Source organism: Nyctereutes procyonoides, unplaced genomic scaffold (genome assembly GCF_905146905.1).
Source record: "Nyctereutes procyonoides isolate TBG_1078 unplaced genomic scaffold, NYPRO_anot_genome, whole genome shotgun sequence".
Lineage (NCBI taxonomy): Eukaryota > Metazoa > Chordata > Mammalia > Carnivora > Canidae > Nyctereutes > Nyctereutes procyonoides.
The window spans coordinates 60,416,371-60,432,522 of NW_026575047.1; the positions used below are offsets into that span (position 1 = coordinate 60,416,371).

General features: G+C 37.0%; 1 protein-coding gene across 5 annotated transcripts in view; it reads right to left on the reverse strand.

Annotated features, from left to right (window-relative positions):
• Window positions 1–16,152, reverse strand: part of TUBGCP5 (tubulin gamma complex associated protein 5) — a 54,552-nt gene that overhangs the window by 18,002 nt on the left and 20,398 nt on the right. For 2 of the 5 annotated variants that reach the window (XM_055326090.1, XM_055326086.1), the window contains exons 7-16: window positions 12,789–12,906; window positions 12,171–12,260; window positions 10,916–11,009; window positions 9,949–10,195; window positions 7,485–7,687; window positions 5,084–5,199; window positions 3,727–3,998; window positions 2,461–2,659; window positions 1,690–1,878; window positions 515–697 (exon numbers count right to left, since the gene is read on the reverse strand). In XM_055326090.1, coding sequence (XP_055182065.1) covers window positions 515–697; window positions 1,690–1,878; window positions 2,461–2,659; window positions 3,727–3,998; window positions 5,084–5,199; window positions 7,485–7,687; window positions 9,949–10,195; window positions 10,916–11,009; window positions 12,171–12,260; window positions 12,789–12,906 — 1,711 coding nt within the window. The remainder of the gene's footprint in view (window positions 1–514; window positions 698–1,689; window positions 1,879–2,460; window positions 2,660–3,726; window positions 3,999–5,083; window positions 5,200–7,484; window positions 7,688–9,948; window positions 10,196–10,915; window positions 11,010–12,170; window positions 12,261–12,788; window positions 12,907–16,152) is intronic. The other 3 variants (XM_055326089.1, XM_055326088.1, XM_055326087.1) reach the window with 3 other exon arrangements.

Below are 16,152 nucleotides of genomic sequence, written 5' to 3' on the forward strand. Positions count from 1 at the left end.
TATGTAAGTGGTAGAAACCATTTCCCAACCCTGAACGCAGGCTGACCCGTGACTAGGTTTGGCCAACAGCCTGTGGTGGAAGTGAAAGTCTGCGATGCCTGGAGCTCAGGCGTCGGAAGGTCTCAGAACATCACCAAAGACTCCTGTGTAAGGAGGCCAAGCACAGCTGGCTGGAAAGTCTGTGATGCCTGGAGCTCAGGCGTCGGCAGATCTCAGAACATCACCTAAGACTCCTGTGTAAGGAGGCCAAGCACAGCTGGCTGGAGGACAAGTACTTCAGGCCTGTGAGTGTAGGCCACCAGACTGACAGCCTACCTGGCTCCATCTCATCGTCTCCTTCTTAGTGGGCAAGTCATTTAGCTACCTTCTGCCTCAGTTTTCTAATATGAAAAATAATATTCATAAAATTCATAGCGTGAGCTTGAGGATTAAATAACATACCTAAGAATTCACAGCAGAAGTGTTGCACATGGATTATTTTATATTATTTGGACTAAAAGGTCTTATGTTTTACCGTAAACTATCTTCAGGATAACGTTGTCCTACTGCTTCTTGAAGCTGCACATTAAGGAAAGACACATTCTGCCAGGTCTCCTTTTCTCTTATTTTATCAAAAATTGATGTGTAGAAGTCATACATGGTATCTCCACCTTCCATTAAGAAAAAATTTCTCATGGCTTGTAAGTATTCAACCAACCTAAACAGAAAATAAGCACACAAAGATCTTGCACTCCTGAGACTGAATTCTGGATTAGGACCAGGCTTTGTACACTACTAATTTTAAAACAAAACCTACATTTACAAAAAATAGAAATGTTAACACCTTTTAAAGACTTTTTAAGTAACAAAAATAGTATATGTTTGTTTTTAATAGAAAGAAATAAATTACTTTCCTATTACATTGTAGAAAGATGGGAAAAGTAAAAAAACTGTAACAAACTGAAGTTAGTCCAAATCCTGCTATTCATAGCGAATTTCTACTGTTAATTCTTGGGGTATTTCTGTCTAGCCCTTTTTTCTATGCATTAAAAAAATATACTTCCCATCATATTATATATATCCTGCATTTTAAACTTTAAGAACATTTTATATTATTTCAAACTCTGGACAAACATAATTCCTTTTTAAAGATTTTATTTATTTATTTAAGACACACAAAGAGAGGCAGAGACAGAGGCAGATGAGAAGCAGGCTCTCTGTGGGGAGCCCAATGCAGGACTTGATCTTGAGACTCTAGGATCATGACCTAAGCCAAAGGCAGACACTCAACCACTGAGCCACTCAGGCATCCCTGGACAAACATAATTTGTATGAAACAAAGTTTATACTTGACATGGATATGCCATAGTTTATACGGCTATATCATATTTATGGATGTACCATTATTTAAAGAACTAATCATCCATTACTAAGTAATTTCATGTTCTTCCCTCTGACAGCAAACTTTCTGATGGGCATTTTTGTGCAACAAGCTTTTTCTGTATTTCTTTCAGGACAGAGTCTCAGATACAAAGGATTAAATTTTGCAATATAATGGTATGAAACACTGATAGTTGATTCTCTCAGAAGAAAACTGTTTATCATGTACCCATTAGTTACTTTATTAACTTGAAATACAGATTTCAAAATAATTTCAACTGTTTTAAAGTACAATAACCTACTTCCAACATAAAACTACTCCCTTAATACCTGTAATCCTTTTTTAGAGTTCGCATGAGGTTTCCACAGCACTCTAGATATTGCTTATCAATATGAGGATAGAGGCAAGATCTCAGTGTTAACTCAAAAGTCTGGCACGTCACAGATTCTGATGATCTATCCACACATATATCTCCACCAGCAAACTTCTCATGGAAGTCACTCTGTTCCAAATATAACCTTTAAGATAAGAATGTGAGTCTCTTTTTATGAGCTGTTGTCAACAGAATTCCCTTAATCAAAACTCCAGAGTCCCATTTTTACCTTTAAAGTTACCAAATATTACAGAAAGAAACTTCCCCCCAAAATATTCTTTACACAAAAAGTTTTTCAGCCATTTCAACCCTTCTTCCTTAAGGGTCAAGTACTGAGTAGATCTTTTTAATCACTGGGCCACAGGTAGTGAAAAATGGCCATTAGACAACAGGGTGCTAAAAATACATAAGGGTCAAGATGCATTTTAAGCAGGGTATGTGTGTGTGTGTTTGTGTCTGATGCCTGCACATGACCCAGATGTTCAGAAGTATCTTCTGTATGAGTGATGGCAACTCCCCATGGATATAGGGCACATCGAAAAGCCTGTGGACTTTCATAAACAAGGAGGCCAAACTGAATACAATGTCCTTTTGCATTTCAGTCATTAGAAAAGATGAGCTACAAAGGTTTTTAAGGGTGGAAAGCCCCACCTTGGAGAAATAAATGGTTACTAAATATTGCACAGATTCTATTTAAATCATCCAAAATCTTGCAGGTATGTATCACCTTGCAAAGTTAATTGCCAGCAGTGGATCGTGAACATCATCCAGTTCCAGATGCCTTTCAGCAATGGACTGCATCTTAATTAGGTTCTCTTTGGTTGCCTGCTGCTCAGTGAAGACCTGTGTAGTAGAATCTTCTCCATGTCGAAGGCGTGACTGTACAGATTCCAGAAATAGGGTATACAAGCTTTTTCTTTCTGCATCTGAAACATGAAGAAAGATGTATGTTGAACTATGTTCTGGTAAATGATAGTCACATTAAGAAATACTAGTTTTATCTTTTTTTTTTAAACATTTTATTTATTTATTCATGAGACAGAGAGACTCCCCACGGAGCAGGAAACCCAATGCAGGACTCGATTCCAGGACTCTGGGATCATGACCTGAGCCAAAGGCAGATTCTGAACCAACTGAGCCACCTAGGGGCCCTAAATAGTTTTATCTTAATATAGCTTGGTATTTTTCCTTTGGCTTATGAGAGTCTATCCCTGTTTCTTTACTTCTACAGTATGGTAGAACTAAATAATTTTATATTCTATTAGACAACCGCAAAGCTCAGAAACATTCAAAGCATAAGCTAATTTTTTCTGAAAGAGTAATACCATAAGCTGGATGCTTAACAGTTAAGTTAACCACCACAGTGGATAGCACTATGATAATACTAATTGGAGTCATAATTTCTTTGGGGAAAACACTTCTGACAGTGACCCTAGAAGCTCATTACATTTTATTATTGAGTCAAAAAGGAAATGTTCCACAAAGTGAAATATTACTTAAATACAATAATACAAAGAAATGTAAAACTAAGATAATTTACAAACAATTAAGGTCACATATATACTTTCAAGTCTTTTTAAGTCAGATGATAAAACCTGAAGTATTTCATTACTTAAATTGTAAAAAAAAAAAAAAAAAAAAAAAAAAAAAAAAGGCCATAAGTATATCAAGATTTTCTCAAGATCTATGATCATGTCTGAACCACTAAACCAACAAATTCCTATCCACCAGGGTTTATATTTATGGTCTTCAACAGCTAAATGCTGCACTGTATTAAGAAATGGAAGAAAATTAGAAACACAGTGCTGAAAATTTCCATTGAGGATATTCTTCAATCAGGAGTAGTAATTTGATCAAGGTGGTAATTTCCACAAAAGTAAAAGTCTTTGATAATTTTCAAACTACAAAATAATTACATATCTATCTCAGGATGACAAGAGTGAAGAGAGAAGAGTTGCCTAAATGCTGAAAGATATATGAAGAAGGAAACTGCTACCTCTGGCTGTGTCCTGGCATGTGGTGCTCTCCACACACTGCAGGTTCTTCAGCAGCTGCATTGACTTGCCAGCCATAATTATCTGCTTAAGGACAGGTTTGAGGAAGGACACCATGGTATGCTGCCTGCTGGAGGGCCCCTGGTCACTTCCAGAACTTGCACTAGCATTATCACTCATTTTTTCTTCATTTTCTGTCTTTTCCGATACGCTGTATAGTGTATAAGTGGCATACCAAAAATCTCTGTGATTTACCGGAACGTTTTTGTTTCTATAAAGATTCAAAAGAATTTTAAATTTCAACTTTTCAGCCTTAAAAACAAGAGTATATCTATTCTAGCTTAGGCATGTTGTCCAGACATTCCAAAACAGTTTTATCAATTATTAGTAAAATGAAGCACAAAATGGGGCAGAGGTTTATCTGACTTCAGTTTAACACAGAAAAGTAGATAAATACTCTTAATGGCATAGGTAAAATTTAACTAACTAGAAAGTTTCTTAAATTGGAATGAAACAATGGTCAGTCACTCATCACCCTCTAAGAACAGCCAGAATCCTATTTTCGCAAAATTATCATGCAAGATCAATGAAAAAACAAAATGACAGACGTGACTTAGTTAGAGAAGGTCTGCTAATTTATATGAGCACTGCATAAACAAGTTACCTTTTCAGAGCTGTAAGAACTTAATGCTCTCCTTGATGAGTTAAATGGATAGTTATCCATAAAAATCATACATCTAAACAGAGTGCATTAATTTAAAACTGAGTTAAGAGAGTTGTATATAGCAGTGTATATGATTCTGTTCAGAAAAATCAATTAACTGAAGGGGAAATCATAACAAGTGACTTATGATTTTCCTTGCTTTATTAAATATTATATGAAGGAGGGTAATCAAAGAAACCCCTAGCAAATTTGGATAAATACCATATTAGAGGCATATTCTGTAATATATTCATATCTTTTATCCTACAGATAATTTATAATGGGAATTAATTGAAGCCATTTGATATTACCTAAATTCATTTTATGGGAAGCAATGTGCCTTTTACAGTATTAGCCAATCATAAGCACTATCATTTAAAAAACAGAATTAAAAAAAATAAATAAATAAATAAAAAATAAAAAACAGAATTTGCTAAGAAAAGGTATAAATTTACATAAAACTTGGAACTTTTTTTGGGTACCTAACATCTACAAAAATGCAAAAGAACTTGTTTATGATAAAAACACAGCTCTGTCACTTGCACTAGTCTCCCTCAGCATCACCTGAACCAACAAAAGTGTATGATTTTCCTGTGAGAGAAAAGAGGTGCAAGCATTTCCCCACATCTCCCGAGCTGTGTGGAGGACCTGACCTTTGGATGATGAACTCCCTAGCACCGTCACATAGATGTCCGTGCACGATCCACTCATCCACAATCTGCAGGTAGGGTCGTACTGTTTCAACCCAGAGAGAGAACAGAAGCGAGACCTGGGGGCAGAGTGTATAGTCAATTCTCAGAACTTCCTTGTCCCTGGATAAAATGAAGTTTAAATATTTCTGATACTTTTTTTTTTCTTTTCTAGAAAGGGAAAGAGAGTGCACACACAAAGGTGGGTCCAGGGAGAGAGGGGAGAGAGAATCTTTAGCTACCTCCACACCCAGCATAGAGCTCAACGTGGGGCTTGATCTCATGATCCTGAGATCATGAGCTGAGCTGAAATCAAGTCACATGCTTAACCACCTAAACCACCCAGGCACCCCTCTGAAATACCTTTTATTTTTATTTTTTGATTTTTTAAGATTTTATTTATTTATTCATAATGAGAGAGAGAGAGAGGCAGAGACACAGGCAGAGGGAGAAGCAGGCTCCGTGCGAGGAGCCCGACGCGGGACTTGATCCCGGGACTCCAGGATCGTGCCCTGGGCCAAAGGCAGGTGCCAAACCGCTGAGCCACCCAGGGATCCCCTGAAATACCTTTTAAAAAGTGATGGGATTTCTGCTTTTTGACAGAAATTAAGAAATTAAAAATCCAAAACATACTTTATAAAATCCTTATGAAAACTCACCTAAAGATAAGATGACCATATCATCTGTAGTCCATACCAGGACTCTCTTGGGAATTAAAGTTACAAGAGGGTTACAAGAGCAGTCTTAAGTTGGATAGTACAAACTGAGGAACAGCTACCCTATCTAAAACATGTTATTAGCAAAATGTCCATTAAGAATGAAGAAATGAGGGATGCCTGGGTGGCTCTGCGTTTGGCTCAGGGCATGATTCTGGAGTTCCGGAATCGAGTTCCACTTCAGGCTCCCTGTAGGGAGCCTGTTTCTCCCTCTACCTATGTTTCTGCCTCTGTCTCTGTGTCTCTCATGAATAAATAAATAAAAATCTTAAAAAAAAATGAAATGATTTCATTCTACTATACTTCCCAGAAGGAAAAAAATTGCATAGCTGAAAGAAATAAAACTGTTTTATACTGAACTGCAGGACCAAAATGGTGAGAAAACAAAGTTACATCAACGTACTAGGAAACAACACCTAAAATGTGTATCCAAACAAACCTGCAGCTTTCTAGACTATAGTTTCCGTTAGCTTTGTATTTTTTTAAGTTGTATTTTTTAAAATTTAAAAAAATTTTAGAATGGTATGTATTAAAATTTTAAATTAAAAAAATTTTAAATTAAAACATGTAACACAGGGATCCCTGGGTGGCGCAGCGGTTTGGCGCCTGCCTTTGGCCCGGGGCGCGATCTTGGAGACCCGGGATCAAATCCCACGTCAGGCTCCCGGTGCATGGAGCCTGCTTCTCCCTCTGCCTGTGTCTCTGCCTCTCTCTCTCTCTCTATGACTATCGTAAATAAAATAAAAAAAAAAAAACATGTAACACAAAAAATACTATCTTAGGCATTTTTGAAAGGTTTTATTTATTTGAGAGAGAGAGAGCACTAGAGAGACAGAGCAAGGACAAGGTGGGAGGCAGAGGGAAAAGGAGAAGCAGACTCCCCTGAGTAGCCCAACCCAGGGCTCATGACCTGAGCTGAAGGCAGATAATCAACTGAGCTACTCAGGTGCCCCTATCTTAAGCATTTTTAAGTGTACAGTTCAGTAGTGTTAAATATATTCATATTGTTGTGAATGTTTTTCTTGGGCATGCTGCGGAACTGAAACTCTGCACCCATTAAACATCTTCCCTCTTCTCCCTTCCCAGTTTGTGGCAGCCACCATTCTGTTTTGTTTCTATGAATTTGACTACTCTAGATACCTTATATAATCTGTATTTTTATTGAAGAGTAATTACAAATATTTATATAAGTCAGCTAGATGTTTTTCACATCTTGCTTTTTACGTTTTGCTTTCTCCTTGCTGCATCCTCCCCATAATCTCTGTGATTAAAGCCAAGAAGCCAGTTTCCTGTAGCGCTGATTTTAGAAGCTTATTTAAAAACTCTGAACAGGGACGTCTGGGTCTGGGTGGCTCATTGGCTTAGCACCTGCCTTTGGCCCAGGGCGTGATCCTGGAGTCCCAGGATTGAGTCCCACATCAGGCTCCCTGCATAGAGCCTGCTTCTCCTTCTGCCTGTGTCTCTGCCTCTCTATCTCTCTCTCTGTGTCTCTCATGAATAAATAAAATCTTTAAAACAAAACAAAACTCTGAACAACTGTATGACACACCATGATTTAAGCAGTATTTTTACAAAGAACTATGACAGGCTATCTACCACTACTTTGGCTGAACAGAAGGGAGTCACACAACTTAGGATGAAGGTCTTACAGTTTGCTCAGAGGCTTCTCCAACATTGTCATATTCAAGAATGGCCTTGTACAGTGTGTTGAGCAGGTGAGATGCCCGAACAACATTTCGAGTGTCAGGTGGAACTTCTGCTACTCCAGTACTAAATACTTTGTGCAGAACTTTGAGCTGAGCCAGTCGAGGTGACAACTTGTCCACCACTATTGCAAGAGTTATTGTAGTGTCTGCAAAATATCCAAAAATCAAACCCTTTAGCAAGGAAGAATATCTGCATTCAGAAAAGGATATAAATGCTAAGTCACTTATGGAAAGACATAGCAAACTAGGGCATGGTGGATATATATATATATTTTTTAAAGAAAGCACTTTATTTTTTTTTTAAGATTTTTTTTTTTTTTTTTTATCTATTCATGAGACACACACACACACACAGAGGCAGAGGCACAGGCAGAGGGAGAAGCAGGCTCCATGCAGGGAGCCTGACGTGGGACTCAATCCTGGGACCCCAGGATCACACCCTGGGCTGAAGGCGGCACTAAACCGCTGAGCCACTGGGGCTGCCCGGGCGTGGTGGATTTTAATCTCCCATCATAAGGAGTTAATTTCTCTAAAGAAAGAAAACTCAGAAGATAAATAATATATAAAGGAACTCACAGTTCAGGGGAAAGGAAAGGAAATAAAAGTGATTCTTAAATATATAGAGATATTCAACCTCAATTATAACAAAAGAATACAAATTAAAACTACACTGGGTAAATAAAAAAGACTTCAGTGGGCTATTATATTAATGAGGAGATGGTTCCTACGAAGGGGAGCAAGAATAAGTTTTTTCATGGAGATGGAAGAGCTCTGTATCCTGAAGATGGAAGTGGATTTACAAATATATGTGATATTTGTCACATGTGATAAAGTGTCACAGAACTATACACGAAGATACCACTCCCCTCCCCACAAAATAGCAAGTGCCTGCAAAACTGCTGAAACTCATGTCAGGTCTGCAGAACAATAAATGTATTGTGCCAATGTCAATTTCCTAGTTTTGATAACATACCATAATAATGGTAAGGTAGGAATTATTGGAGGAAGTTGGGTGATGGGAACCTGGGATGTCTGGGTACTATATTTTTGCAGTAGTTGAAAATGAAAGTAGAGGGCGGGGGGAAGCTAAAAATGCTGGTTACCATTTTAAATCTGTTTGATAACACACTGTTGATAACACACTGTTAACAAGAGTGTGAGGACACAGGTACTCATATATATTGCTGGTTTAATAACACACTGTTGGCAAGGGTAATCATATACATTGCAGGCAACCGTGTGGAATACATATCAAAATCACATATGCCATCACATTCTCTTTAACCTAGGAATTCCATTAAGAATTTATGCTACAGGGATGCCTGGGTGGCTCAGTAGTTGAGCATTTATTTGCCTTTGGCTCAGGTCATGATCCCGTGGTACTGGGATTGAGTTCTGCATGAGGGTCCCTGTGGGAAGCCTGCTTCTCCCTCTGCCTATGTCTCTGCCTCTCTGTCTCTCAAGAATAAATAAATCTTAAAAAAACATTTATACTATAGCTTGCTTCACATTAAGTAAGCAGTTATCACTATAGCACTATTGGCAATAGCAGATCAGAAACAACCTAAATGTATAAATACTCAATTTGTAAAAAAGAATGAGGAAGCTCTTTACATTTTTGTATGGTATAATCCTCAAAACCCAAATTAGGAAACAATTTGAAGAGAGGGACGCCTGGGTGGCTCAGTGGTTGAGCGTCTGCCTTCATGCTCAGGGCATGATCCTGGAGTCCCTGATCGAGTTCTACATCGGGCTCCCTGCATCGAGCCTGCTTCTCCCTCTGCCTAGGTCTCCTCTGCCTCTCTCTCTGTGTCTCTCATGAATAAATAAATTAAAAAAAAAATCTAAAAAAAGAAAAAAAATAATTTGAATGGAGAAGTTAACAGACTACTAGGTATGTATATATGAATATGTATTGCTTGCATGTGTTTAAATTATTTCTGGGGATGCCTGGGTGGCTCAGTGGTTGAGAGCCTGCCTTTGGCCCAGGGCATGATCTTGGAATCCCAGGATGGAGTCCCACATCGGGCTCCCTACATGGAGCCTGCTTCTCCCTCTCCCTGTGTCTGTCTCTCTCTGTGTGTCTCTCATGAATAAATAAAATCTCAAAAAATATATATTATTTCTGGAAGAATGCAAAAGAAACTTATGACTTGGTTGTCTCTGGGGAAGGGAACTGAGTACTTGGCTAGAGAACTTGCACAGGAAGAATAATTTTCACTGTAAACTTTCTGTACTATTTGGATTTTTAGAGAATGAATGGTTTAATACAAATTTAAAATGATTTAAAATGATCATGAATATTACTTGTCATAGAATTTACAAACTTTGTATAATTTAATAACCTAGATGGCATTCTAAATATGACTTATGTGTCTTAGAAGTAAAAGGAAGGATATTTAAATACCATTATTGATGATGTACTTCTCAATGTCTGTAAGTTCCTTTTTGAAACTAATGAAGTATTTGTATAGGGCCCACATGAAAGCCTGGTATGTCCTAAAGGGAGCTTCAGTCAACTTCTTGGGAAGAGAACCATTTCCAGGTAACATGCCTTCGGAGCTATGCCCCATGACTTCATCGATGAACTCTTGGAGTCGAAATACAACCTGGCCATATGCTGCTATTTGTTCTAGCACTGATCGTAAACAACTCTATAATAGAAGCAAACCGCAAACATTTGAAGTCCTCAATAAACATTCAAATACATATTCGTTCACTAAAATATTTATTTCACGACTGGTTTTTATTGGTCACTGTTTTAAACAGTGTGCTTAGTAGACGACAAATAAAATGAATAGTTTTATACTCCAAGGAAACAATGTAAGTATTAATTTCTACAGAATACAGAATTGTGGCTTACACTTTTTAAAAACACATATAAGGTAAGTAAATGTACTACAAACAAATAATTTATAGTACACAGCTTCCCAATACAGAATTGACAGAAATAAAAAGGAGAAAACATAAATTGAAACTAAATGTGAATATAACAAACTATTAAAGAATTCTCTAGCACTATAAACATGCACAATTTAATTTTGCCTTTTGGATCTCAAGTACATTTAATAATTAATTTTGATACTGCAAAATGGTTTAAAGTTACAGAACTATGGTTTACATAAACTCTTATCATTTGGGCAGCCTGGGTGGCTCAGTGGTTTAGCGCCGCCTTCAGCCCAGGGCATAATCCTGGAGACCGGGGATCAAGTCCCACGTCAGGCTCCCTGCATGGAGCCTGCTTCTCCCTCTGCCTGTGTCTCTGCCTCTCTCTCTCTCTCTGTCTCTCAGGAATAAATACATTTTAAAAATCTTAAAAAAAAGATTTAAATCCTATTATTTAATTTTAATTACAATAAATACAAATAACTTACATGTGTCAAATGAGTTACTGTAACACTGTTTCTCACAGTTACTTTTCCATCTATCAACTGAAATATAAAGAGCTTTTTCACCCCTGAAAGTAACCTAAAATGAAATAAAAGAGATAAGCCTACAAAAATATTCATTACAGTAATGCTTAAAAAAATATTTTCTTCTAAATTTTTATTTAAATTTTAGTTAGCTGACATATACTATAATATTGGTTTCAGGAGTAAAATTTAGTGATTCATTACTTGCATACAATAACCAGCAGTCATCATAACAAGTGCCTTCCTTATTAGCCCATCCCCACCCACATCCCTCCATCAACCCTGTTTATTCTCTACTGTTAAGAATTCTTTTGGTTTGCCTCCCCCTTTCTCCTTCTCTTTTTTTCTCACGTCCCACACATTCATCTGTTTTGTTTCCTAAATTTCCCCAAATGAATGACATCATATGGTATTTGTCTTTCTCTGACTTACTCACTTAGCATGATACACTCTAGCTCCATCCTTGTCATTGCAAACACTGCTTAAAAAATTTTAATGAAAGATTCAGAATTGGGGGTTTGAGGCAAAGAGAGCAGATAATTAGAAAATAGAAGGCATCAATCTTTTTATCTGATTACCAAAAGACTCAAGATATTTCAACATCATCTTAGAAGTCAAGACAGAGTTGTCAAAGCATTTCCTCATCTGTGTGTTGGCCTAAATAAGTCTTCCCATTTTTAAGAATGTCAATATTATACTTTGTGGCAGAGGATCAAAACCTGAAAATCTCAGTAGTATCAGCACTACTTGCTGCATTTCTCATTTTCATTTTTATGGGAACACAATCTAAATTCTTTTTTTTTTTCCCACAATCTAAATTGTTAGGTTCCTGGTTTCCAGGTAAAAGAAACAGGATCTCACTGACATACTCTGCCTATTAAGAGCAGTTAGCAGCAAACTAGGAGCCTTTCTTTGAACTCAGTAATTAAAAAAATAATGGTTTAAACTAATTAAATAGCATACTAAATGATTTAAGATGAAAAAAAAATAAACATATCAAATTCCCACAATCTCCACAATCAAATTTGAAGTTTGGGTTTCCTGAGTCCCCCCATTTACACTTAGGTGCCTACTAGAAACAGTTTTGGGTTAAACCTAATGGCCTGTTTCTAGTATGAATGTGAAAAAAAACATGAATACTTTTCCTTAAAAACCCAAAATTCTGCTTCTCAGTAACAAAGTCTTCTACACTATTAATTAGTTTAATAGGTCTTACCATAAGGTTTCCCGAATAACCTGTGTCTCAGTAACAAAAACTTTGTCATCTGGAACATATAACGGGTCACTGCTATACAAGTGTTGGTCCCTATTAGCAAACATCAAATGTTAATGTAAAGGTTTCTCATGAAGTAAAATTATGTTTAGTAATATATGCATTAGGTGGTAATTTAACCAGTAATCAATAAACAAAAAACATGCTTTAAATGCCCTCCATACTCATTTCTACATGTCAATTATAATTCTTTCAGAAGTATTTTCAGAACAATTCCAATTATTATATTCATTATTGATTTAACCAAGTGTTTAAAACTATGCACTATTTTAGAAAAATAGTAACTGTACTTTTGCAATAAGTGCATTAAAACAGAAATCAAATGGGCTAATTCATACCAATCCATTAGCTTTGAAAATAAATTAAAAAAAAACAGACTATAATTAAATAATAACCTCATTTTTAAAATAAATAACTGAAAACTATGTTCAATTAGAATTGTTAAAAAAAACAAGTTTAAATTTCAGGGAAGTATTTGATATAAACCACAAATCAACAGCAAATATTAAAACATCAAAGTTTCTCCAATTAACACATTAAGTGAAAAACTTAGCTTCTTACCAGACAGCGGCTAAATTGGAGTACAAATGTAAACTATGAGGAAATCTTGAGGATCTGGCTGTCCAGTATTGATGAACCACATGCTGTTCCAGCCAACTCTGGCCATCTATCTCATCTACTAAAAGAATATTTAAGAAGTTTAAGTTATGAGAGTTAACAAAAAATACTTGAGCAGCTATCCCAAAATTCTGGATTTACGACTCCATTCAAATATGCAATTTAAAAAAGCCCTTTAACTTATCAAACTCAACACCCAAAAAACCAAATAATCCAGTTAAGAAATGGGCAGAAGATATGAATAGACACATTTCCACAAAAAAACACATCCAGACAGCTAACAGCCTCATGAAAAGATGCTCAACATCACTCACCATCAGGGAAATACAAATCAAAACCACAACACAATACCACCTCACACCTGTCAGAATGGCTAAAATTAACAACACAAGAAACAACAGGTGTTGATGAGGATGCAGAGAAAGGGAAACCCTGCTACACTGTTGGTGGGAATGCAAACTGGTGCAAACACACTGGAGAACAGTATGGAGGTTCCTCAAAAAGTTAAAAACAGAACTACTCTCTGATCCAGCAATTGCACTATTAGGTATTTAACCAAAGGATATAAAAATACAGATTCAAAGGGACAGATATACCCCAATGTTTACAGCAGCATTATCAACAACAGCCAAACCATGGAGAGGGCCCGAATGTCCATCGACTGATGAACAGATAAAGAAGATATGGTATACATACACAATGGAGTATTACTCAGTAATCAAAAAGAATGAAACCTTGGCATTTGCAGCCACATAGATGGAGCCAGAGTGCATTATGCTGAGTGAAATAAATCAGAGAAAGACAAATATCATATGATCTCACTCTTATGATATGAAGCAAAACAGATGAGCATATGGGAAGGGGGAAAAGAAAAAAAGGAGAGAGGGGAAACAAGCCATAAGAGACTCTTAATGATAGAGAATAAACTGAGGACTGATGAAAGGAGTTGGGGATGGGCTCCAGAGAAGGGTGATGGGTATTAAAAAGGGCACTTGTGATGAGCACTGGGTGTTGTATGTAAGTGATGAATCACTGAATTCTACTCCTGAAACCAATATTGCACTGTATGTTAACAAAAGTTAGATTAAAAGAATCCTTAAGAACAGAAAAAAGCTCTTTAGAATGTGTGTGTATACACACACACACATACATATAAAAAGTATATTCAAAATTTAAATATCATTGGCTATAAAGAAAAAATTACTAATTTTAAATGATCTATGAATAAGAAAACACAGACAGTATATTCAAATAGTTCAATAATCATGAAAGAAATTGAAATGGTAATCAAAGATGTTCTCATGAATCCCCCCAAACCCTTAGGACTGGGACTAAGCTTATAGAACTAAATGGATTATAAAGCTAATATAAATTTGCTTCTAAACCAGATAATTACATAAGAAGAAGTAATAAGGACATAAAAATGAAAAATCCTAAATTAAAAATAGCTAACCTAGGGGCACCTGACTGGCTCAGTTTGTTGATCATGTGACTCTCGATCTCAGGGTCTTGAGTTCGCACGAGCCCTACATTAAGCATAGAGCTTATTTTTTTAAAAAAGTAGTTACTACTTTAATAAGAGAATCATTAATTCATTAATCATTAATAAGAGAATCATTATTCAGGAATTCAAAGATGATTCACTATCACAAAATCTATCAATGTAGAAATAGAACAAAAGAGAAAAAGTATAGGATTATCTCACAGAGAAGAATATATGATAAAGTTCAATATTCATGACTAAAGACTCCTGGAAAAACAGGAATAGAACTGTCTTAACTCAATAAAGGCCACATACCCAGAACCTATAACAAAACCCATCACACTTAATGGAGGAATTTCAGGTGTAACCCTCTCAGAAGAACAAATCCAGGAAACCTGCTCTCACTGCTGATGCTTTCTCTTCAGACTAAAGGCCTGGCCAGAACAGACACCATTAATGTGTTGCAAAGAAAATACAAGATACAAGAATTGACAGGACTGGGATGCCTGGGTAGCTCAGCTGTTGAGCTTCTGCCATCGGCTCAGCATGTGATCCCAGGATCTGAGATAGAATCCCACAATGGACTCCCTGCAGGGAGCCTGCTTCTTCCTCTGCCTATATCTCAGCCTCTCTCTGTGTCTCTCATGAATACATAAATAACTCTTAAAAAAAATTTGACAGGAGATAAAACTATTTGCAAATAATGATCATCTATATAAATAAGAAGCTTTTGCACAGCAAAGGATACAGTCAACAAAACTAAAAGACAACCTACAGAATGGGAGAAGATATTTGCAAATGACATATCAGATAAAGGGCTAGTTTCCAAAATCTATAAAGAACTTATTAAACTCAACACCAAGGAAACAAACAATCCAATCATGAAATGGGCAAAAGACATGAAGAGAAATCTCACAGAGGAAGAAATAGACATGGTCAACACGCACATGAGAAAATGCTCTGCATCACTTGCCATCAGGGAAATACAAATCAAAACCACAATGAGATACCACCTCACACCAGTGAGAATGGGGAAAATTAATAAGGCAGGAGACCACAAATGTTGGAGAGGATGTGGAGAAAAGGGAACCCTCTTACACTGTTGGTGGGAATGTCACCTGGTGCAGCCACTCTGGAAAACTGTGTGGAGGTTCCTCAGAGTTAAAAATAGATCTGCCCTATGACCCAGCAATTGCACTGCTGGGGATTTACCCCAAAGATACAGATGCAATGAAACGCCGGGACACCTGCACCCCAATGTTTATAGCAGCAATGTCCACAGTAGCCGAAATGTGGAAGGAGCCTCGGAGTCCACTGAAAGATGAATGGATAAAGAAGATGTGGTTTATGTATACAATGGAATATTACTCAGCCATTAGAAATGACAAATACCCACCATTTGCTTCAATGAGGATGGAACTGGAGGGTATTATGGTGAGTGAAGTAAGTCAATCGGAGAAGGACAAACATTATATGTTGTCATTCATTTGGGGAATATAAATAATAGTGCAAGGGAATATAAGGGAAGGGAGAAGAAATGGGTAGGAAATATCAGAAAGGGAGACAGAACATGAAGACTCCTAACTCTGGGAAACGAACTAGGGGTGGTGGAAGGGGAGGAGGGTGGGGGTGGGGGTGAATGGGTGGCAGGCACTGAGGGGGGGCACTTGACGGGATAAGCACTGGATATTATTCTGTATGTTGGCAAATTCAACACCAATAAAAAATAAATTTATTATTAAAAAAAAAAAACTAACGGGGAGAGGCATCCAAGATGGTCGTATAGGATGACTCTGAACTTCCCTCCTCCCACAAACACAGCAA